Source organism: Anolis sagrei, chromosome 11, assembly GCF_037176765.1.
Source record: "Anolis sagrei isolate rAnoSag1 chromosome 11, rAnoSag1.mat, whole genome shotgun sequence".
NCBI lineage: Eukaryota > Metazoa > Chordata > Lepidosauria > Squamata > Dactyloidae > Anolis > Anolis sagrei.
Genome location: NC_090031.1, coordinates 3,470,076 through 3,495,090, shown reverse-complemented (window position 1 = coordinate 3,495,090; position 25,015 = coordinate 3,470,076). Strand labels below are relative to the sequence as shown.

Genomic DNA, 25,015 nt, shown 5'->3' with positions numbered 1-25,015 from the left:
ATTATTATTATTATTATTATGGTGCAGTGTGTTAAACCGCTGAGCTGCTGAACTTGCTGACCAAAAGGTCACAGGTTCAAATCCTGCAAGAGGATGCGTCTTGAGTGCGTTTAGTTCTCTTATTAGAAAGAGGCAGGCCTCATGGACAGGAAGACATTATTATTATTATTATTATTATTTGAACCACAACAAGGTGAGTCCACAGCAAACAAGATCACTTTGCTGATAATATAATTAATATTATATTAATTATAATATATATATAGATATAGATATATATAATAGTATATTATTAATTATTATATTAATTATATTATTATTATTATTATTATTATGGCACAGTGGGTTAAACCGCTGAGCTGCTGAGCTTGTTGACCGAAAGGTCACAGGTTCGAATCCGGGAAGCGGCATGAACTCCTGCTGTCATCCCCAGCTTCTGCCAATCTATCAGTTCGAAAACATGCAAATGCGAGTAGATCTATAGATACCACTCTAGTGAGGAAAGTAAAGGCGCTCCTTGCAGTCGTGCCGGCCACATGACTTGGAGGTGTCTACGGACAATGCCTGATCTTCAGCTTAGAAACGGAGATGAGCACCAACACCCGGAGTCGGACATGACTAGACTTAATGTGAGGAGAAAACCTTTATTATTAATATTATTGTTGTTGTAATGTTCTTCTCCTCCGCAGTTCACGGAAGAGAAGCTGGGCCAGGCGGAGAAGACCGAATTAGATGCGCATTTTGAGAACCTCCTGGTGCGTGCGGACAACACCAAGAACTGGACGGAGAAGATCCTGCGCCAGACGGAGGTCCTGCTGCAGCCGAACCCAAGTAAGCCCCCCTTTTGCCTCTGACCGGCTTCTCTTGGGGGACACCCAAGAGCCTACCTATAGATTGAGTATTACGGGTCAGCAGGTTAGATTAGTATGGATCCGTAGCAATTCAGTTGTTGAATCATCTTGTCCTCTTTTGGCCTCCAGGCGCCCGAGTCGAGGAGTTCCTCTACGAAAAGCTAGACCGGAAGGTCCCCTCTCGGGTCACCAATGGCGAGCTCCTGGCCCAGTACATGACCGAGGCTGCCAATGACTTTGGACCAACGTCCCCCTATGGTGAGTTGAATACGGGTTGCTTCCTCTTGAGGTCGAGGCAAATAGGGTCATATGGGTGTCCCATTGCCTCTTGGGATGGTCAGATAGGGTCGGACGAGGGTCCCGTTGCCTGTTGGGATGGAGTCACATAGAGTTGGATGGGTGTCCCATTGCATCTTGGGATGGAGTCGAATAGGGTCAGATGGATGTCACATTGCTTGTTGGGATGGTCGAATAGGGTTGGGTGGGTGTCCTGTTGTCTGTTGGAATGGTCAAATAGGGTTGGATGGGTGTCTCGTTGCCTCTTGAGATGGTCAAATAGGGTTGGGTAGGTGTCCCATTGCCTCTTGGGATGGTCACATAGGGTCAAATTGATGTCCCATTGCCTGTTGGGATGATAAAATAGGGTCAGGTGGCTGTCCCATTGCTTGTTGGGATGGAGTCTAACAGGGTTGGACGAGTGTTCCTCTGCCTCTTGGGATGGAGTGGAATAGGTTCGGATGGGTCTCCCATTGCCTCTTGGGATGGAGTGGAATACCGTCGGATGGGTGTCCCGTATCCTCTTGAGATTGTCAAATAGTGTTGGATGTGTGTCACATTGTCTGTTGGGATAGTCACATAAGGTCAGATGGGTGTCCCATTGCCTCTTGAGATGGAGGCAGACTAGGTCTGGTGGGTGTCCCATTGTCTGTTGGGATGGTCAAATAGGGTCGGATGGGTGTCACTTTGCCTGTTGGGATAGTCAAATAATGTTGGATGTGTGTCACATTGTCTGTTGGGATAGTCACATAGGGTCGGATGGGTGTCCAGTTGCCTCTTGGGATGGAGTCACAAAGGGTCAGATGGGTGTCCCATTGCCTGTTGAGATGCAGGCAAACTCGGTCTGGTGGGTGTCCCGTTTTTTGTTGGGAGGGTCAAATAGGGTTGGATAGGTGTCTCGTTGCCTCTTGGGATGGTCACACAGGGCCAGATGGATGTCCTGTTGTCTGTTGGGATGGTCAAATAGGGTTGGATGGATGTCCCATTGCTTCTTGGGATGGCCAAATAGGGTCGGATGGATGTCCCGTTGCTTCTTGGGACGGTCACACAGGGCCAGATGGATGTCCCGTTGTCTGTTGGGATGGTCAAATAGGGTCGTATGGATGTCCCGTTGCTTCTTGGGATGGTCACACAGGTTCAGATGGATGTCCCGTTGCCTCTTGAGATGATCAGATAGGGTTGGGTGGGTGTCCCGTTGCCTCTTGAGATAGAGGTTGGATGGGTGTCCCGTTGCGTTCTAGAAGATGGGGAGAGGGTTCGAATGGAAGTCCCTTTGAACGGGAGGCCTGTACATTGTGGTTGTTCCTCCCGTAGGGAAAACCCTCATCAAAGTGGGCGAAACGGAGCGGCGCTTGGGAGGTGCCGAGCGGGACTTCATCCACTCCTCTTCCATCAACTTCCTGAACCCGCTCCGTAACTTCCTGGAGGGCGACTGGAGGACCATTTCGGTACGTGGAACCCATTATCATCATAATACAACTTCCAATTCCCGTCTCCAGAAATTCGAAAACCCGAAACACTCCTAAAATCGTCCACCAAGACCTTTCCTTTCGGGGAAAAACCTCTCTCGCGATGGAAACCCATTCCCGAAATGGGCTGGTTGGCAATCTATACCTTTGGTCCTCTCTGAACCACCTTTCCCCATTTGGCCCACAATCTCTGCCATCGTTTGATCCATCAAAGCACTTCTTCCCGCCTTAGGAAGGCACTCAACACAACGCCTTAACTATTAAGATATATTTGGAAGATACGCTCATGCATTATGTATCAGGAACGTATTATTATTGAGCGGAGCGTTTCCAATAAAACCCGTTTAGACTCGGATCCCGTCTATTACGAATATGGAAGTATTCCAAAATATGGAAAACAAACACACCCCACAATCTTTTTGGTCACAAGCATTTCAACCTTTATATAGGATTACTCCAAAATGGGAAAGCAAAGAGATGCTTTTCTCCGCCAACCGTATTGATATTCGAGACACGCTTGCCTCGGGGCTCAATAATACCTAATTTTGGCAGAAAGCCTCCCGTCAGTTTGTCCTTTAGGATCCAATTCAGTTCAGCAGCACTCTCTCCAAACATTCTCTCCATTTACTATCCTTTTTTTCTTGCTTTTGTAACTGAGCAAATGGTATCTGTGGTCACCATTATTATTATTATTATTATTATTATTATTATTATTAGCTGTCCCCTGCCACATGTTGCTGTGGCCCACTCAGGTGGTCATGGGGGTTCTGTGTGGGAGGTTTGGCCCAATTCTATCATTGGTTGGGTTCAGAATGCTATTTGATTGTAAGTGAACTACAAATCCCAGCAACTACAACTCCCAAATGTCAAGATACTATTTTCCCCAAACTCCACCAGTGTTCACATTTGGACATATTGAGTATTCGTGTAGAGTTTGGTCCAGGTCCATCATTGTTTGAGTCCAGTGATCTCTGGATGTAGGTGAACTACAACTCCAAAACGAAAGGACACTGCCCACCAAACCTTTCCAGTATTTTCTGTTGGTCATGGGAGAACTGTGTGCCAAGTTTGGTTCAATTCCATCGTTGGTGGGGTTCAGAATGCTCTTTGATTGTAGGTGAACTATAAATCCCAGCAACTACAACTCCCAAATGACAAAATCAATTTTTTTTGAGTGAAGGACATACATTGGGTTTGATCTGCAAACGAAAACTTTTGCTTATTTCTGTAATGCCAGGTGCTTTCCTTTGAGAATTTTCCATTTTATTTCATTCTTCACTCAACTCCTTATCTAATGACGTTGTTTCTGGCTCCAGTAACTAACCTTGGAGCTCAGCACCATCTGAATCAATTTCCTTTCCCTGGCCTGAATCTCCATCACTTTGAACCCCAGGAAACCCCAAAATTGCTTCCGAATCCCTTCTGTTATTTCCTGTTTAATTGTACGGACCTGTCTTTGAAAGTTCTCGTTTTCCAGAAACGGTTGAATTGGTTGCGACTCGATGATGAAAAACTAGAGCAAAATATGCTGCAGAATGATGTCCCTTGCGCAAAGATAAAGTTTTGGCAGTTTAGTCAAGTTTTCCCATGTTTTTATGATATAATCAGTGATAACCCAGGAAGCAAAGTTGTGTTGTGTTGTGTAGCGGGAGATGTTTTGCAAGCCCTTCGCAGGTCTTGATGTCCTCCCTGTTTTGCAGAAGGAGAGGCGGATCCTGCAGAACCGGCGCTTGGACCTGGACGCCTGCAAGGCCCGGCTCAAGAAAGCCAAAGCCGCCGAAGCCAAGGCCGCGGTAACTGACCCCCTTTGCCCTCGGCCTTGTCCCTTGACCCCTGCGCATGTGCAGAGTTCGCATCGGTCCCCTCCCCGCCCCTCTTTGGCCTGTCCATTGTCCTCCCAACTTTGCTTTCTCCCTCTAAAAAGCCAGGATCAGGGCGTTTGGCACAAACCAGAGGCGACCCACCAAACACTATCATTTTATTTATTTTTCTCCCCAAACTTAGATGGAGTGATATACAAAGCATTTTTTCCTCCTTCATGCCTTGCTATCCCAATTGGAAGGGCTATTGATCTATATTTATTATATTATATTAATTGTTATTAATAAAATACATTTATTTATATTTCTTATTAATAACAATTATTTATATTAATAATGCATTTCTTTTTATTTATCAGTAATATTACATTTATTTATATCTAGTAATAATGTTATTTATATTTTTAGTAATTATTTATTAATAATAATACTTCTATTTACATTTGTTATTAATAGCATTATATATATTAGTAATAATACATTTATTTATATTTGCTATTAATACTGCATTTTCTATTTATTTTGTTATTAATAACATTATATTAGTACTAACAATACATTTATTTATATTTCTTAGTAATAACAATACAGGCATTTATATTTATTAGTACTAATACTACATGTATTTACATTTATTAGTTTTAACATATTTCTTTATGTTTATTAGTAATGCATTTCTTTGTATTTATTGGTAATAATAATACATTTATTTATATCTAGTAATAATAAAGTATTGCTATTTGCTATTAAAACATAAATATTAGTAATAATAAGAAATTTATGTATATTTGGTATTAATAACATTATATATATATATATAATACATTTGTTATAATTATTAGTAATAACAATACATTTATTTATATTTATTAGTAATAATACATTTATTTATATTTATTAATAATACATTTATTTATATTTATTGGTAATAATGTATTTCTTTATATATGTTTGTAATAATACATTTATATATATCCATTAGTAACAATAACAATACATTTATATTTATTGGTAATAATGCATTTCTTTATATTTATTTGTAATAATACATTTCTTTATGTCCATTAGTTACAATAACATTACATTTATTTATATTATTAATAATAATACATGTATTTATGTTTAGTAATAATAATAAATCATTTATATTTATTAGTACTAATACATTTTATATCTACTAGTAATAATAATACACTTATTTATATTAGTAATAATAACAAATTATTTCTATTAGTAGTAATAATAATAAATTATTTATATTTATTAGTAGTAATAATCAATTATTTATATTTATTAGTACTAATACGTTTTATATCTATTAGTAATAATAACAATACATTTATATTAGTAATAATAACAAATTATTTATATTTATTAGTAGTAATAATACATTATTTCTATTTATTAGTGATAATACATTATTTATATTTATTAGTAATAATACATTATTTCTATTTATTAGTAGTAATAATAAATTATTTGTAATTATTAGTCATAATACATTATTTATATTTATTGGTGAAAATAATATATTTATATTTATTTGTAATAATAATACATTATTTATATTTATTGTTAAGAACATACATCTCTTTATATCCATTAGTAACAATAACATTACATTTATTTATATTATTAATAATAATACATGTATTTATGTTTAGTAATAATAATAAATTATTTATATTTATTAGTACTAATTCGTTTTATATCCTTTAGTAATAATAACAATACATTTCTTTATATTACTAATAATAACAAATTATTTCTATTTATTAGTAGTAATAATAAATTATTTATATTAGTGATAATAATACGTTATTTATATTTATTAGTTTTAATAATTTATTTGTAATTATTAGTCATAATAAATTATTTATATTTATTAGTGAAAATATATTTATATTTATTAGTAATAATAATGTTATTTATATTTATTGTTAAGAACAATAATAAATGTATTTGTTTATATTTCTTAGTAGTAGTAATAATATGTTTATTACCCACTTCTTGTTATTATTAATATGCCATATTTTCTCTTAGAAGGCACTCGAAGTGACTAACCACACTAAATGATATATATACGATTAAAAACCCAAATAAAAAGAGATATTATAAAGCCGAAAACGGAGAATAAATACCTTGTTGACCCGATCGAATCCCAGGCAGACCTCAACGATCCAAACCCAAGGGGGGGGGGGTCATAAATAGGGACGACCCAAGCGCCCCCCACGAACGACCCGTCCCCGAATCCGCCCCCCTTTTCCTAAGTCGACCGAAGCGCCTTCCTTCCTTCCTTCCTTCCTTCCTTCTCCCGCCTTTTCCGTTCGTTTCCGCTCCTAATCTCTCGACGACGTTCCTCCGTCCTCGTCGTTTCCGTCCACTAACCTCTTCGTTTTGTTCTGTCTTTTTTATCGTTTTTCCCGCCCCGTGTTTATTTTGGCTCAGTGTGAGGGAGATGTGAGTATCATTGCCTGCGTTTTCCTCTTTGCTCTGTTGTCGTGTGTTGCCGTTCTTTCTTTCGCTTTCCGCGACGCTGCTGCTTTCCTATCTTGTTTTATTTCCTGGCCTTAAAACAAAAGAAAAACGGAAGCGCATTGCAAGCACTGAGACCGGAACCGCAACGAAAGCGCATTGTGGGCGCTGAGGCCGTAGCCGCAACGGAAATGCCTGCCCGTTGCCATTTCCGAGCCTCTTGGAAGCCTGGCTCAAGAGGCGGCTTCGGAAGAGTTGTATGTATGCCGCAGGATTCAATGCGATTGGCTTCAAAACATAATACGGGAGAAATAAGCCCATAGGCGTTCCCCCATTTTCGGCGTCTTGGAGGCTCGTGCTCGGTTCCGGCCTTCTCACCCCGCAGGGCGGATTACAATGCACATATACATGGCAAACATTCAACATATATAGACAGACACAGAGGCAATTTAACATTCAAGCTATTCCGGCGTCATGAGGTATGCTCAGTTCCGGCCACAAGGGGGAGCTGTTGCTTCACCGTCCGCTTTGATGGAGTACTTCCTCATTCTTACGTACGCCGCTGGAAAGTTTTATGGTGCCGTAAATTAAATCAGCCTCCCCGCATAAAGCGGTACCAACCACGATTGTGACGGTGGGGGGGACAGCGAGCAGGGCCTCCCTGGATGAACTTAAGGTCCTAGATGGTTTGTAGTGAGAGATACCACCACAGAGAAGGCCCTGTCTCTTATCCCCATGAACCGCGATTGTGGTTCATGGGGTAGTTTGTAGTGAGAGATACCACCACAGGGAAGGCCCTGTCTCTTGTCCCCATGAACCGCGATTGTGGTTCATGGGGTGGTTTGTAGTGAGAGATACCACCACAGAGAAGGCCCTGTCTCTTGTCCCCATGAATTGTGATTGTGGTTCATGGGGTGGTTTGTAGTGAGAGATACCACCACACAGAAGGCCCTGTCTCTTGTCCCCATGAACCGCGATTGTGGTTCATGGGGTGGTTTGTAGTGAGAGATACCACCACAGAGAAGGCCCTGTCTCTTGTACCCACCAACCGCGATTGCAACGGTGGGGGGACAGCGAGCAGGGCTTCCCCGGACGATCTTAAGGTCCTAGGTGGTTCGTAGTGAGAGATACGTTCGGACAGGTAAACAGGGCCAGAACCGTTAGCATAGGTCAATAGCAAGCTAGACTATTAATAGTCGGGAGCTCACTCCAACCCGAGCTGGCTTCGAACTCATGACCTCTTGGTCAGTAGTGATTTAATGCAGCCGGCTACTAACTAGCTGCGCCACAGCCCGGTCCATTAGCAACATTAAAATAAAAGATATTTTTTATGAGAATCCCAGAATAAAGAAGTATCTGAAATGACAAAATTTGGCCTCATTAGCAAGGGAAATCCAGGCTCAAACGAAGCCCCAACTGTCTTCCAACCTGATGTCTTTAGTTGGCATTTCTTTTTTCGAAACCCTCTATTCCTCTTACTAACGGCAGAGCTTTGAGAGTATGTTGTGTTTGTGGCTGGCTTTCTTGTTTGGTTACCTTTCCTGAATTTAATTCCGAAACTCGAGTGTCTGTTATCGGCAGAATATTATGTTCCTTTGCGAAAGCAGAGACAGAGAAGGGGAAACCGAGAAGTCAAAAGGACTTAAATAGAACTATATTTTCCACCTCCCTTCCCTGCATTCGTTCATATCCTTCTATGTTCTTCCTTTCTTCCAAGTTGGCCAGAATTTCCCCATATATATGCATTTTTGACAGCTTACTCTTCCATTTTTGGGATGGATCAATTAAATTGCCTTGTTTTCCCAAAAATAAGACCTACCCTGAAAATAAGCCCTGCTTCAAAAATAAGCCCTAGAATTGCTGAAAAAGTCAATTGGGAAAATAAGACCTACCCCAAAAATAAGTCTTACTTCAAATATAAGCCCTAGTTAGAGTTCCCAAAAAGTCAGTTTGGAACATAAGACCTACCCCAAAAATAAGCCCTACTTCAAAAGCAAGCCCTAGTTACAGTTCATGAAAAAGTCAATTTGGAAAAATAAGCCCTACTCAGAAAATAAGCCCTACTTCAAATATAAGCCCTAGAGTTCCCCAAAAAAGTCAATTTGGAAAAATAAGCCCTACCCCGAAAATAGGCCCTACTTTAAATATAAGCCCTAGTTAAGTTCCCAAAAAAGTCAATTGGGAAAATAAGACCTACCCCAAAAAATAAGTCCTACTTCAAATGTAAGACGTAGAGTTCCCAAAAAAGTCAATTTGGAAAATAAGGTAAAGGTAAAGGTAGTCCCCTGACATTAAGTCCAGTCATGTCTGACTCTGGGGTGTAGTGTTCATCTCCATTTCTAAGCCGAAGAGCCGGCGTTGTCCGTAGACACCTCCAAGGTCATGTGGCCGGCATGACTGCATGGAGTGCCCTTACCTTCCCGCAGGAGCGGTACTATTGATCTACTCACATTTGCATGTTTTCAAACTGCTAGGTTGGCAGAAGCTAGGGCTGACAGCGGAAGCTCACGCCGCTCCCCGGAATCGAACCTGCGACCTTTCGATCAACAAGCTCAGCAGCTCAGTGCTTTAACCCACTGCACCACCGGGGGCTCCCTTGGAAAATAAGACCTACCCCAAAATAAGCCTTTCTTCAAATATAAGCCGTAGAGTTCCCAAAAAAGTCAATTTGGAAAATAAAACCTACCCCGAAAATAAGCCCTTCTTCAAATATAAGCCGTAGAGTTCTCAAAAAAGTCAATTTGGAAAATAAGACCTACCCCAAAATAAGCCCTACTTCAAAAACAAGCCCTAGTTACAGTTCATGAAAAAAGTAAATTTGGAAAAATAAGACGTACCCCAAATAATAAGCCCTAGCATGGTTTTCAAGTATTTTGAGAATGCTCAAAATCTAAGCCCTGCTTAAAAAATAAGCTCTAGTTAGGGTTCACGAAATAAGTTAAGTTGGAAAAAATATGACCTACCCCAAAATAAGCCCTAATATGGTTTTCGAGGATGCTCGAGATATAAGCCCCACTTGACAAATAAGCCCTAGAGTTCTTGAAAAAGTCAACTGAGAAAAATAAGACCTACCCCAAAAAATAAGCCCTAGAAATAAGAACTAAAGTTCATGAAAAGTCAATTTGGGAAAATAAGCCCTACTTCAAAAATAAGCCCTAGACAGTTGGGGGGGGAGGGATCCCAGAACTGAACCGTCACGGTAAGTTTGACTCTTTGGTCCCTCAGCCACACTTCTCAGGCGCATCCACACCGTAGGATTAATGTGGTTTGACCCCCTCCCCCTCGAACCACCACGGTTCCGTGCTACGGGGTCCTGGGAGTTGTAGTTTCTCCTCGATGATCTATACGTGAACTTGTGTTCCCCGCTGCTGTGTAGGCCGTGCCCGACTTTAACGAGACTAGACCGCGTAATTACATTCTCTCTGCCAGCGCCTCTGCGGTAAGACCCCACTCCCCCCTCCGTCGGTCTTTGTATGATCTCGCCTCTCTTTCCTCCTCTTCTCCTCTCTAACCAAACATCCATCCTGTTTTCAACATTTTAACGTGGTGGTAGGACAGGGGCTCCTACTCGGTGGTGTGGAGGCGCTGGACATTAAGCCAAGCTGAACCCACAATGGGTCGTAGCATCTTCACCCCGGAGGTCAAGATCTCCTATTCGTTGCCACCAAGAGAGTGTTTCCATGTCCAACTTTGAGGAACAATCTCCCAACTTTTCATGATGGAAGCCTCAGCCATGATGTTCTTTCTGATGGAAAGCTCTCCAAACATCGATGATGCAAGGTCTTGACCGTGATGGTCTTTCTGATGGAAAGCTCTCAAAACCATGATGATGCAAGGTCTTGACTATGATGTTTTTTTCTGATGGAAAGCTCTCCAAACATTAATAATACAAGGTCTCTGCCATGATGTTCTTTCTGATGGAAAGCTCTCCAAACTATGAGAATGCAAAGTCTTGACCGTGATATTCCTTCTGATGGAAAGCTCTCCAAGCTATGATGATGCAAGGTCTTGACCGTGATGTTCTTTCTGATGGAAAGCTCTCCAATCTATGAGAATGCGAGGTCTTGGCCATGATGTTCATTCTGATGGAAAGCTCTCCAAACATCGATGATGCAAGGTCTCGGCCATGATGTTCTTTCTGATGGAAAGCTCTCAAAACCATGATGATGCAAGGTCTTGGCCATGATGTTCTTGCTGATGGAAAACTCTCCAAACTTTGATGGTGCAAGGTCTCGGCCATGATGTTCTTTCTGATGGAAAGTTCTCCAAACTATGAGAATGCAAAGTCTTGATATGATGTTCTTTCTAATGGAAAGGTCTCCAAACCATGATGATGCAAGGTCTCGGCCATGATGTACTTTCTGATGGAAAGCTCTCAAAACCATGATGATGCAAGGTCTTGGCCATGATGTTCCTTCTGATGGAAAGCTCTCCAAACTATGATGATGCAAGGTCTCTGCCATGATGTTCTTTCTGATGGAAAGCTCTCCAAACTATGAGAATGCAAAGTCTTGACCGTGATGTTCCTTCTGATGGAAAGCTCTCCAAGCTATGATGATGCAAGGTCTTGACCGTGATGTTCTTTCTGATGGAAAGCTCTCCAAACCATGATAATGCAAGGTCTCAGCCAAGATGTTCTTTCTGATGGAAAGCTCTCCAAACCATGATGATGCAAGGTCTCGGCCATGATGTTCTTTCTGACGGAAAGCTCTCCAAACCATGATGATACAAGGTCTTGGCCATGATTTTTTTTTCTGATGAAAAGCTATGATGATGCAAGGTCTCAGCCATGATGTTTTTTCTAATGGAAAGCTCTCAACATCTTGATGATACAAGGTCTCAACCATGATGTCCTATCTGATAGAAAGCTCTCCAAACCATGATGATGCAAGATCTCTGCCATGATGTTCTTTCTGATGGAAAGCTCTCCAAACTATGAGAATGCAAAGTCTTGACCATGATGTTCTTTTTGATGGAAAGCTCTCCAAACTGTGATTCCATAAGGTCTTGACCATAATGCTCTTTCTGATGGAAAGCTCTCCAAACTATGATGCCATAAGGTCTTGACCATAATGCTCTTTCTGATGGAAACCTCTCTGAACTATGAGAATGCAAGGTCTTGACCATGATGTTTTTTTCTGATGGGAAGCTCTCCAAACATTGATCTGGATGATGCAAAGTCTTGGTCACAATGTCCTTTTTGATGAACAGATCTCCAATTTTGATGATACAAGGTTTCAGCCATGATATCTTTTTTGATGGAAAGCTCTCCAAACGTGTTGTCAAAGGCTTTTGTGGCTGGAATCACTGGGTTGTTGTGCGTTTTTCAGGCTGTCTGGCCATGTTCCAGCAGCATTATCTCCTGATGTTTCATCTCCAGGTGTGGCTGGCATCTTCAACAGAACCTCTGAAGATGCCAGCCACAGATGCAGGGGAAACGTTAGGAGATAATGCTGCTGGAACATGGCCAGACAGCTCAAAAAACTCACAGCAACCCAACTCCCCAAATGTTGAAGATGCAAGGTCTCGGCCATGATGTTGTTTCTGATGGAAAGCTCTCCAACTTTTTTAAAATGTAAGGTTTCAGCTACGTTGACAGATGACGTCCTTTCTTGTGGAAAGTTTGACTTTTGATGATATAAGTTCTCAATCCTGTTGAACTACTCTTAACCTTTTTTGAGGAACCGATCTCCAACTTTTCACGGTGCAATTCTAAATCATGATGTCCTTTTTGATGGAAAGCTCTCCAAACTTCAACAGTGCAAGGTCTTGGCCACAATGTCCTCTTAAGGGGAAAATATCTCCAACTTCTGATAATCTCAGCCATGCTGATGTTCACCAAGCCTTTTCAGCCATGCTGATGTTCGCCAAGCCTTTTGACGGACAGCTCTGAGTCTCTTTTTTGACCAGATTCAGAGTTTCTATACCAAGTCCAACTTTTGGTGATGCAAGTTCTCAACAATGTTGACATACTCTGACATTTTTGATGGAAAGCTCTCCAAACTTTGATGATACAAGATCTCAGCCATGATGTCTTTTTTGAGGAACTGATCTCCGACTTTTGTTGATGCACGGTCTTCAGCCATGTTGACGTTGACCAACTCTTTTGACGAATAGCTCCAAGTCTCTTTTCTAACCGAATTCAGAGTTTCTTTATCAGCTTCAACTTTTGGTCTGTGCCCCGATGTCCTTTTAGATTAAAAGATCTCAGACATTTTGACATATGATGTCCTCTTGCATGGAAAGATCTCCTAGATTTTGGCGACGCATGGTCACAACCATGTTGACATCCACCAACCCTTTTGAGGAATATCTCTGTGTCCTTTTCTGAATGGATTCAGTTTCTTTATCCTGCAGGATATTGGCCTCCCAGGATCAGCCACCACATATAGTGACTTGTGATCTAGATCACATATCAGAACATAGTTTGGGCCCCTTCTCTGTTGCTTTAAAGTATGAATATCCTCTATAATGGAGATTACAGAGGTCTCTTCCAAGCCAAGAATAAATCAAGAACCCATCAGGCAAAGAAGACAACTCTTGTCTTCCTTTCTCTGGGAAAGAGATTGTGCTGTCTTTCATGGAGTTGAGATCTGAGCGTGGAGAAGATGGCCTGGAACGTATTATCTTCTAGTCTTTGGTCACAAACAATGCCCTCTTTCCTGCTGGTGAAGGGAAATGGGCCACTCAAAGAAATATGGCCATATCTTTGGTTGTCTTTGGCTATCAGAAGACAAGTGCTGCTTAATTTGTGCCAACCTTCCATCTTCACAACCGGATAGTCCTCCGAATGTACTGCGTGTCCCATCGACCGTTAAAATGTTGAAAAACCCCTTGCCTTTTTTTGCTTCCTGGGTCACCGGTGGAGCAACACTGATGCCCTTCTGTGCGACTGAATCGCAATCGTGGGATTTCGTAAACAGAGCTTCTCTGGGAATGGTAATATGGCCGTTGCGCTGTACGCAGATGATACGGCCATTGCGTTGTACAGAGTCCTCACAGATGGCATCAGTGTTGGGTCCACTTTGTAGAAATCCTTTTAGGTAGCCAAGTCTTGCTTGCGGTAGAAGTAGTCAACTGCTTCGCTTCTGAGCTATTTCGGGGGAATCTCGCATCCCATGCTGTGCATTTCTTTTCCAGAGCGGGTTCTCCATTGGAGTTTATGGAGGAGAAAATAACCTTTCAGTCATGGGTCGTAGAATGCCCTCAATCTTAGCAAATCAAGGATGTACAGCAATGAAATTACTATATAGCTTTCATTAAATAGAAAAATTGCCAGCTTCTTGTATCAGAAACACTTCCAATTTGTGGCCGAGTTTCCCCCCATAAAGATGGTGCATGACATCCCGATAAGATTAATACAAAAGGGTTAGTTACCCTTTTTGGGGCTGCAACTCCCAAAATGCCCAGCCTGGCAAGACAAAACTCTTTAGTGGTGAGGAATGGAGATCCAGATTGGTGAACCCACCTTCGAATTGAGAGGTCCCGGGTTCCTATCCCGGACGAGCCCCCAAATTGTTTATCCCATGCAGAACAAATGCCATCCCGTCGTTCCCGGTGAGGAAAAAAAAAGAAAAGGGGGGAAACCCGCATGGCTTCTGCTGTCGAAACCACATCTACTTTGTGCTGCTTCTCCCTTGTTCCTTCTGCGTTTGTTTTTGGGTGAATTTTGGTCACAGGTCGCTGTCCTTGTGAATGGGAACCATCGTCCTCATTTTCTCAAGATAACAGTAATAATTACATCGATTCTGTTTGGTTGTTGTTGTTTTTCCCCCTTCCATGCCAGCCTCCCTGCCTTGCCAGCATCTCAATGAACCCGCTGGTCAGAGCAGCCTCTGTCCTGGAGTGGGCCGGGCGAAGGGCCTGCTGTGGGAAAGAAATGCCAAAGGCCCCTCTGGAAAGTTTGGACTCTTCTTTACTTCGCCCCTTCCTTCCCTCCTCCTTCTCCTCTTCCTGCTTGTTACTTGCATTTTGTCATGTCTTGTGCTGCGGACGGCATTTGGCATTCGTTTCCATCACCTCTGAGCTGGGTGCGGAGTCAGGCGAGCAGAGAGCCTTGCTGGATCCCAAGAGGGGAGTCTTTAGTGGTGAGGAATGGAAATCCAGATTGGTGAAGCCACCTTTGAATTGAGAGGTCCCGGGTTCCTATCCCGGACGAGCCCCCAAATTGTTTATCCCATGCAGAACAAAAAAAAGGGGGGGGGGGATTGGAAATTACGAGAAAATATTCTACCTGAACGAATGGGGAGAACGTAGTGGTGGTCATTGCTATTCAGCAGTAGAGTAGACTCCTTCAAGGGTTGGATTCTCCATCTTTGGAGGACCTCACTAGTAATTTAATAGGACCTCTAGGATGATTCTATTTATTTATTCATTTGTTTATTTATTTATTTACTTTACTTGTATACCGCAGTTTCTCAGCCTAACCGGCGACTCAACGCGGTTTACAACAAGGGTAAAATTAATCACAATATACAATTTAAAACACAAAAGCACAATATACAGTATTACACAACAATAACAATTCTATGGGAACATTCGGCCTTGCTGGATCCCAAGAGAGGACTCTTGAGTTTCCTTGGATTGGAAATTACGAGAAAAGATTCCACCTAAACGAATGGGGAGAACGTAGTGGTGGTCATTGCTATTCAGCAGCGGAGTAGACTCCTTCAAGGGTTGGATTCTCCACCTTTGGAGGACCTCACTAGTAATTTAATAGGAACTCCAGGATGATTCTATAGGAACATTCAGCCTTGCTGGATCCCAAGAGGGTACTTGGAGTTTTCTCGGATTCGAAATTACGAGAAAAGATTCCACCTGAACGAATGGGGAGAACGTAGTGGTGGTCATTGCTATTCAGCAGTGGAGTAGACTCCTTCAAGGGTTGGATTCTCCATCTTTGGAAGACCTCACTAGTAATTTAATAGGACCTCTAGGATGATTAACATTAAATGGGAACCACAAATTTCCCTGGAGGACCTTAACAAGGCCTCCTCCTCTAGGAAATTGTAGGTCCTCTATAGCAATTTCCAGTGGAAGTATGCCGTTGCTTCCATCACCTCTGAGCTGGTTCTGGAGTCAGCTGAGCAGAGAGTCTTGCTGGATCCCAAGAGGGGACTCGGAGTTTTCTCAAATTTGAAATTACGAGAAAAGATTCCACCTGAACGAATGGGGAGAACGTAGTGGTGGTCATTGCTATTCAGCAGCAGAGTAGACTCCTTCAAGGGTTGGATTCTCCACCTTTGGAGGACCTCACTAGTAATTTAATAGGATCTCCAGGATGATTCTATGGGAACATTCAGCCTTGCTGGATCCCAAGAGGGGACTCTGAGTTTTCTCGAATTCGAAATTACAAGGAAAGATTCCACCTGAACGAATGGGGAGAACGTAATGGTCATTGCTATTCAGCAGCGGAGTAGACTCCTTCAAGGGTTGGATTCTCCACCTTTGGAGGACCTCACTAGTAATTTAATAGGATCTCCAGGATGATTCTATGGAAACATTCAGCCTTGTTGGATCCCAAGAGAGGACTCTTGAGTTTCCTTGGATTGGAAATTACGAGAAAATATTCCACCTGAAAGAATGGGGAGAACGTAGTGGTGGTCATTGCTATTCATCAGCGGAGTAGACTCCTTCAAGGGTTAGATTCTCCACCTTTGGAGGACCTCTAGGATGATTCTATGGGAACATTCTACAGGAACCATAAATTTGCCTGGAGGACCTTAACAAGGTCTCCTCCTCTAGGAAATTGTAGGTCCTCTATAGCAATTTCCAGTGGAAGTATGCCATTGCTTCCATAACCTCTGAGTTATGGAAGTGAGATGAGCACAGTGTCTTGCTGGATCCCAAGAGGGGACTCAGAGTTTTCTCGAATTCGGTAGTCATTGCTATTGAGATTCCTTCCAAGGGTGGATTCTCCACCTTTGGAGGAATTCACTAGGAATTGAATAGGACCTCCAGGATTATTCTATGGGAACTTCCTGTGGAAGCACTCCATAGAATTGCCTAAAGGACATAGAAAATTTCCCGAAGGATGTCCTCTCTAGTAATGTGTTGGTCCTCCAGGAAATGCTCCATCCCTCGAAATTACATTATTTCATCAGATACGTGGGAATCAGTCAAGCTATGGTGTTGATAAGTATACAGGTAACTTTCCTAAGTATTATTAGTGGTGTTAGCATTTTGTGGGGCATGGAGGGCCATTCCTCCATTGTGGCCATGCACACTTTTGGGCACGCTTGGCTCTCTGGCCGTCTTCCGCCGAGCGACAGGTGCCCTCTGACCCTGGATTTAACCCAATGTGTCCCGTGGCGTGGCTCCTCTGCCTGCACTTCCTCCCAATGGCGGCTGTTTTCGTTGTGGGACGTGGCCCCTTGACGTCACGGCCCTCGTCTCCTTCCGGTGCTGACTGCCTTCCTTTCCTGTTTGCTCTACGGGTCCCGCAGCTGTGGAGCGACGAGGTGGAAAAAGTAAGTACCGCCAACCATTACGATTTTGTAAAACGATTCCATGGGGAGGATTGTATTGCGATTCCATTGGCCTGCAGGGTGGATTATGGGAGATGGACTTCCAAAAAAAGCTGTTATGTCTTAGAGTAGACTAATAGCAAGAGTTTCGTACGTCCTTCCAGAGATTGATTTTGTGCCGATGTCATGAGTCCTCAAACCCAAATCTATTGTTGGTGGGGTTCAGAATGCTCTTTGATTGTAGGTGAACTATAAATGCCAGCAACTACAACTCCCAAAATCAAGGTCTATTTTCTCCAAACTTCACCCGTGTTCACATTTGGGCATATTGAGTATCTGTGCCAAGTTTGGTCCAGATACATCACTGCTTGGGTCCACAATGCTCTCTGGATGTAGGTGAACTACAACTCCCAAACTCAAGGTCAATGCCCACCAAACTCTCCTAGTATTTTCTGTTGGCCATGGGAGTTCTGCGTGCCAAGACTGGTTCAATTCCATCATTGGTGGAGTTCAGAGAACTCTTTGATTGTAGGTGTACTATAAATCCCAGCAACTACAACTCCCAAATGACAAAACCAATCTCCCCCCAACCCCACCAGTATTCAAATTTGGGCGTATTGGGTATTTGTGCCAAATCTGGTCCAGTGAATGAAAATACATCCTGCATATCAGATATTTATTACAATTCTTAGCAGTAGCAAAATGACAGTTGTGAAGTAGCAACGAAAGTAATTTTATGGTTGGGGGTCATCACAACATGAGGAACTGTATTCATGAGTCGTGGTATTAGGAAGGTTGAGAAACACTGCTTTAGGCCGTTATGACTAAGATGACTTCTCCGTTTTCTTGCAGGCGGAACATGAGCTCCGGGTGGCTCAGACGGAGTTTGACCGGCAAGCGGAAGTGACCCGCCTCCTCCTCGAAGGGATCAGCAGCACCCATGTGAGACCCCCCGTCCCCATCCTTGAAACGGGCTTTGTAATGGCAGCGGGGGCTCTGATTTTGGGTCTAGCGGGTCATGGGAGCATCCACCCCATACCCAACATGACAATGGGAGACCTGTCTTGTGCCCAACAGAGAGACAGGAGACCCACCCCGTAACCAACGTTGCAGTGGGAACTCTGTCTTATACCCAAGTGGGCAACGAGAGTCCAGTTCCATACCCAATATGGCAAGGGGACACCTGTCTTGTGTCCAACTGGGAGACAGGAGACCTACCCCATAACCAATGTGGCGATGGGAACTCTGTCTTGTACCCAAGTGGGCAACAGGAGACCTGTCCCATATCCAGTATGGCAGGAGCACCCATCCCAGACCAAACATGGCAACAGGAGACCTGTCTTGTGCCCAACGGGGAGACAGGAGACCCATCCTATACCCAACGTGGCAGTGGGAACTCTGTCTTGTACCCAAGTGGGCAACGGGAGTCCAGTTCCATACCCAACATGGCAACAGGACACCTGCTGTGTGTCCACCTGGGAGAGAGGAGACCCATCCCATATCCAACGTGGCAGTGGGAACTCCACCTTATACCCAAGTGGGTGAGAGGAGCCCTGCCCTATATCCATTGTGGCAGGACTTATCCCATACCCAACATGGCAACGGGAGACCTGTCTTGTGCCCAACTCGGAGACAGAAGACCCATCCCATTCCCAACATCAAGTGGGTGATGGGAGCGCTGTTCCATCTACAACATGGTAGTGGGAGCTGTCTTTTACCCAATTGGGCAACAGGATCCTTGTCCCATATCCATTATGGCAGGAGCGCCCATCCCATTCCCAATATGACAATGTGAGCATCCATCAAATACACAATGTGGCAGTGGGAACCATCTTGTACCCAATTGGGCAATGGGAGCCCTGCCCCATACCCAACATGACAACGGGATACTTGTCTTGTGCCTGAGAGAGAGGAGACACATCCCATATCCAACGTGGCAGTGGGAACTTCATCTTCTACCCAAGTGGGCAACGGGAGCCCTGTCCCATCTCCAATATGGCAGGAGAACCCATCCAATATGGCAATGCGAGCATCCCATAGCCAGCCTGGCAATGGAAGCGTCACAATTGCACTCACATGTCAGTGGGGCCCCCATTTTGCATCCTATACCCAACAAGGCAACAGGAGCCCCATCCCACACCCAACATGCTGATGGAGCAACCACACAGGGTCCAACATGGTAACTGGAGCCGCCTTACTCCCAACTAAGCGATGCAAGTCCCATCCTGTACCCAATATGGCAGGGGTCAGGAACCTTCGGCCCTCCAGGTGTGGTGGACTTCAACTCCCACAATTCCTTGGGCCAAGGTAAGCCTTTGGGGCAAATGCCGAGCCTCAAGGAATTGTGGGAGTTGAAGTCCACCACACCTGGAGGGCCGAAGGTTCCCCATGCCTGCAATATGGCATCAGGAGTCCTATCATGTATCCAAACAGGCAACGGGAGCCTTGTTCTGTACACAACTTGGCAACAGGAGTGTCTGTCCCATTCCCAGTATGGCAATGGGAGCATCCATCTGGCACTCAATGTGATGATGGAAGCATCCATCTTGGTGATGGGTGCACATCTTAGATCCATTCTTGTCCTATCCCCGACTTTGCCCTCTACTTGGGTGTTCTTGTCTTATGGGTTTCCCTTCTTCTCTGGGTCCAGGTCAACCATCTCCGCTGCCTCCACGAGTTTGCAGAAGCGCAGACCACCTACTATGCCCAGTGCTACCAGTACATGCTGGACCTCCAGAAGCAGCTGGGCAAGTAAGGAGACAACACCTTCTTATTCTTGATTCTCAGGGATTTCTGTGGTCTGCAAGCTGGTGGCCATGTTGTGAGATCCACCTGTGTTTTCCAAAACATGTTTTGGGACCATCCCTTGGTGCCATTATAACACAATGACAGGGGATGCTTTATGGCCGCAGTCCGTTGATACTGTCTTATCTCTCATTCTTTCCCTTTGCGTCCAGTTCCAGAGGAGAAATGTGAGTAAAAAGACCCAAAGGAGGTTGGGCGGGGGTTTCGGGAAACTGAAGGAGAGAAATCTAAATCTGATCCTCTACAAGCTAGCTGCCATTCTCATGCTGATGTATGTTGGGAGTACAATGTATGTCTATGTATGTGTCAAATAACATTGGCATTCTATTAAATGTCCTTTGACCAGAAGCTGGCCACCTGGTGTTGCTATAAGAAAGTCCTCCATCGTGCATGTGGCAGGGGTCAGGCTCCATTGTAGTTGGTGGCCTGTGGTTTGCTCTTCTTCTCCACACTCGCATGTCGTGGACTCCACTTTGTGGCCCCATTTCTTAAAGTTGGCTCTGCATCTCATGATACCAGCGCCTTCCAAGTCGCCCAGCCTTCTGGGTGCTCAGGAGGGAGTCTCTCATCCTGTCTCAGCCACTGATTGAGGTTCTGGGTTTGAGCCTGCCACTTTTGGACTCTTGCTTGCTGAGGTGTTCCTGCAAGCATCTCTGTAGATCTTAGGACACTGTTTCTTGATTTAAGGCGTTGGCGTGCTGGCTGATATCCGAACAGGGGATGGGCTGGAGACGTCACTGCCTTGGTCCTTTCATGATTGGCTGCTACTTCCCCAAAGGAAAACATTCCTTGTGTGGTGGGCCGTACGATGTTTGGAGAGGGCAATGTCACTGGAGGGAGGGCTTTTGGTAGCTGCTCAGCACTGTGGGTTATAGCTGTTTGTGGAAGTGGGCACCCCAGCCACATAAACATACATATTTTCACTTTATGTGTATATATAAATATAAATGTTTTAAAGAAACAGTGACAAAGACCTAGTTGTAACAATGATAATTTTGTAAAAAAACTCCCCATACCCCAACAACCCTCACCACTCTTTGTTTTCTCCTTGCGACATAATATACACTTGTTAAGATGCAACTAACCAGTGACTAATACAGCAGAGTCTTGCTTATCCGACCTTTGCTTATCCGATATTCCATCTTATCCGAGGCCCCCCCTTTCACCTATTGGGAAGGGAGCGCTCCCCAATTCTCTCTGCATTCCCAATAGGTGAAAAAGGCAAGACGAGGAGGAGGAGGAGGAGGGAGGAAATGGAGAAAAGAGGCAGGTCCAGAAGCAGAAGCATCTCCCTCCTTCCCTCTGTGATTTCCACACTCCTCTCCCGCATCCGGGCACTTCACAGCTGGGTCACTCTACCCCCGAGGCCTTGCCTTGCCTTCACCCTTTGAGTTGTTAGTATTCTAGGTGTCTTGCTCCATGTTGGGCAGGTAACAGTAGGAGACTCTGTATTATCCAACATTCCCGTTTATCTGACATTCTGCCAGTCTGTTTATGTCGGAAAAACGAGACTCTACTGTAATAATAATAATAAACAAATTTATTTCTATCCCGCCCTATTTCCCGAGCGAGGACTCAGGGTGGCCAACAACATATAAAGTGTTCCCTCACTTATTGCGGGTCTTACGTTCCAGGACCACCCGCAAAAAGTGAAAATCCACGAAGTAGGGACGCTATATAGCAGAAGCGAGGAGAGATTCAAAGGCACCACACACCTCTTTTTTTTGCTAGCTATAAGGAAGGGGCTATAAGGCCATGATTTACATACTACTTTGTGATTTACATACTACTTTGCTGTATGCAACGGCAACCATTCATAAACTAGGAAGCGGCCTCACCACCGAGCCTCATTGGCGGCCTGGTAGGGTAAACAAGCTGGGATTCACAACCGCTGGTAGGGTTGCAGACCAATGGCGGGCGTACTACACAAGTGCAGAACGAGTACTGCAAAAACCCGCAAAACTGCAACTCTGCAAAAAGCGAACCACAAAGTAGTAATGGCAAATATTCAATGCCGTATAATACAATCAACTAATAAACAAAACATACTACAAATTGGAAAGAGAAACACCTTCAACATAATGTCCTTTCTCTGTCCGCTTCGTAGGCTTCCGGGGACTTTTGTGGGCAACGCGGAGTCCGTCTCTCCTCCGCCGGACAATGCTTCCCCTACTGTTGCCGCTGCCGCCTCTTCCGTCGCAGGCCCGGCCGTGCCCACCATCCCGGTTGTGCCCACCGCTGTCGGTGCCCCGGGGTCCGCCCCATCCGTGGAAGCGCTCAACGCCAGCGACGTGAAGCCCCCGGCCAGTGGCACCCGCAAGGCCCGCGTCCTCTACGACTACGAGGCGGCCGACAGCAGTGAGCTTTCCCTGCTCTCTGACGAGGTGCGTACCACCAGATCCATGCTTTCTGCTCATTCCAATAAGGAGCCATTCGTTAGAAATCCCCTGGTCAGCCTTGCTTTGTCTCCAACTGAGACGGCACTGAGATAACAGGAAGTGAGCAATCTTCCCTTCTGAGGGTAAATAGACCCAGCTGTTTAAGACACTCCTCAGAGGGATTATTCGTGGTCTCCAAGCCTTTGATCCTTTTAGTCGCCCTCCTCTGGACACCTTCCAGCTTAGACCCAATATCTCTTCTGAACTGTGGGGCCTAGAATTGTTTGCTTGCAAGGAGCTCATGGGGGACTTTTACCCACATTTGACTAGTGTCTCCGTGCCTCTTTTTCACAGATGATCACGGTGTACAGCCTCCCAGGGATGGACCCCGATTGGCTCGTAGGCGAGAGGGGCAACCAGAAGGGCAAGGTGCCCGTCACCTACTTGGAACTGCTCAGCTAAGCACACACGTCCGAAGCAAGGCGGTCCCCCTTCCTCGACATTGTATTTTTTCCCTCCCCAAAACAGGGTCTTGATCCAAGACCATTTGCTCGTTTCAGGTCGGATTATATTTTTTCCCCCCTTCACTTTGGGTCGAGGCCGCACCGATGACGAGTCGCAACAAGGCTTTTGGACCGGACTCTCTTCTTTTTCCTCTGCTCGCTGCACCCACTTCGTATCGCTGTCGTCGGGCTGACGTCTTCTTGTCCGTTTTGTACATTCCGAGCTTAATTCGTTCCCCACTTTCGGCCCTAACTGTACTCGAGAACTGTGAATCGTAGATGGAGAAGGAAGACTCGTTCCCAGCTGGCGAGTTGAAATTCCAAAGAAAGGGATGAATGCAACCCCGAAAGGAAGGATGGAGATTCGCGGTCTTTTGTTGCTTCCTTCCACGGCTGATCCAAAGAGCATTCTCTCTGCACGCTTTTTAATTTATTTTCGTCTCACCGGACTTGGATGCCACTTTTCCCCGGACACTTTTCTCTTCGCTTGGACACTTAATGAAACCCCCAACTTGGAAGCGTACGAAACTCACAGCGGACCCTCCTCCTTGCCTTCGAGTAAGCCATATTTCCTTCTCCGGAGCGAGAGAAGAACCCGGAGATTACTATTCTCTCCCATCGGCTTGCCCTTTCGGATATGGCTGCGCTTTTTTCTTTTCTTCTTTTCCGAGATCCCTCTAACAATTTAATCCTGGTTGCAGAGCATTTTGGTGTGGCACATCTTATATCTAGAATAATGACTGACATTTGCCAATAAAGCGCCTGGCCTGTCGTTCTGTCATGCTTTTCTTTATAGATAGAATCCTAGAATCATAGAAGAGACCTGGTGGGCCATCCAGTCCAACCCCATTCTGCCAAGAAGCAGGAAAATCACATTCAAATCAACCCTGACAGATGGCCATACAGCCTCTGTTTAAATGCCTCCAAAGAAGTAGCCACCACCACACTCCAGGGCAGAGAGTTCCACTGCTGAACAGCTCTCACCATCAAGAAGTTCTTCCTAATGTTCAGATGGAATTTCCTTTCTTGTAGTTTGAAGCCATTGCTCCACTGCGTCCTAGTCTCCAAGTTTTTCCCCTGACATTACGTACGGTTGTGTCCAACTCTGGGGGCTGGTGCTCATCTCCATTTAACCCAAAGAGCCAGCATTGTCCGGCTGCATGGACCACCGTTACCTTCCTGCAAGAGCAGTACCTATTGATCTACTCACATTTGCATGTTTTCGAACTGCTGGTTGGCGGAAGCTAGGGCTGACAATGGGAGCTCACACCACTACCCAGTTTCAAACCTGTGACCTTTCAGTCAACAAGTTTAGCAGCTCAGTGGTTTAACCCACTGTGTCAATATATTATTATTATTACACACATAATGCCAGAAGTTGATATGGGAAACTGCTAGCTTGACGGAAGCTGGGGCTGACAGCGGGAGCTCACGCCACTCCCCGGATTCAAACCTGTGATCTTTCGGTCAACAAGTTTAGCAGCTCAGTGGTTTAACCCACTGTGTCAATATATTATTATTATTATTATTATTATTATTATTATTATTACACACATAATGCCAGAAGTCGATATGGGAAAACAGGAGGGGTGTATTGCTTATAGGTCTATTTAGTTGATTGCTTTAATCCGAGTTCACATTTTACACCCAGGAAAGTTAGTTTTGGGGGGACTCCCAGCATCCCCAACCCAGCATGGCCATTGGCGATCTCCCATCCAAGTAGTAACTGAGGCTGGCCCTACTTACAAGCTCAGCAGCTCAGCACTTTAACTCACTGAGCCACCGGGGACCCATATATATATACCGTATATTCCGGCATATAAGACGACTGGGCGTATAAGACGACCCCCAACTTTTCCAGTTAAAATACAGAGTTAAGATGACTCCCATGCATAAGATTACACCCGCATATAAGACGACCCCTGACTTTTGAGAAGATTTTCTTGGGTTAAAAAGTAGTCTTATACGCCAG

General features: G+C 44.4%; 1 protein-coding gene across 10 annotated transcripts in view; it reads left to right on the top strand.

Moving 5' to 3' along the window:
• The window catches only part of SH3GLB2 (SH3 domain containing GRB2 like, endophilin B2), a 31,408-nt gene extending 7,593 nt beyond the window's left edge, over positions 1-23,815 (top strand). Inside the window, exons 2-14 of one of the 10 annotated variants that reach the window (XM_067471793.1) lie at positions 690-831; positions 981-1,109; positions 2,442-2,575; positions 4,297-4,389; positions 6,865-6,876; positions 10,268-10,330; positions 14,678-14,788; positions 17,337-17,360; positions 18,210-18,299; positions 20,008-20,108; positions 20,315-20,329; positions 22,270-22,546; positions 22,895-23,815. In XM_067471793.1, coding sequence (XP_067327894.1) covers positions 690-831; positions 981-1,109; positions 2,442-2,575; positions 4,297-4,389; positions 6,865-6,876; positions 10,268-10,330; positions 14,678-14,788; positions 17,337-17,360; positions 18,210-18,299; positions 20,008-20,108; positions 20,315-20,329; positions 22,270-22,546; positions 22,895-23,002 — 1,299 coding nt within the window. In that variant the 3' untranslated portion in view covers positions 23,003-23,815. Of the gene's footprint in view, positions 1-689; positions 832-980; positions 1,110-2,441; positions 2,576-4,296; positions 4,390-6,864; positions 6,879-10,267; positions 10,331-14,677; positions 14,789-17,329; positions 17,361-18,209; positions 18,300-20,007; positions 20,109-20,314; positions 20,330-22,269; positions 22,547-22,894 lie in introns of all 10 variants that reach the window. The other 9 variants (XM_067471794.1, XM_067471796.1, XM_067471795.1 and 6 more) reach the window with 9 other exon arrangements.
• Positions 23,816-25,015: the final 1,200 nt, after the last annotated feature.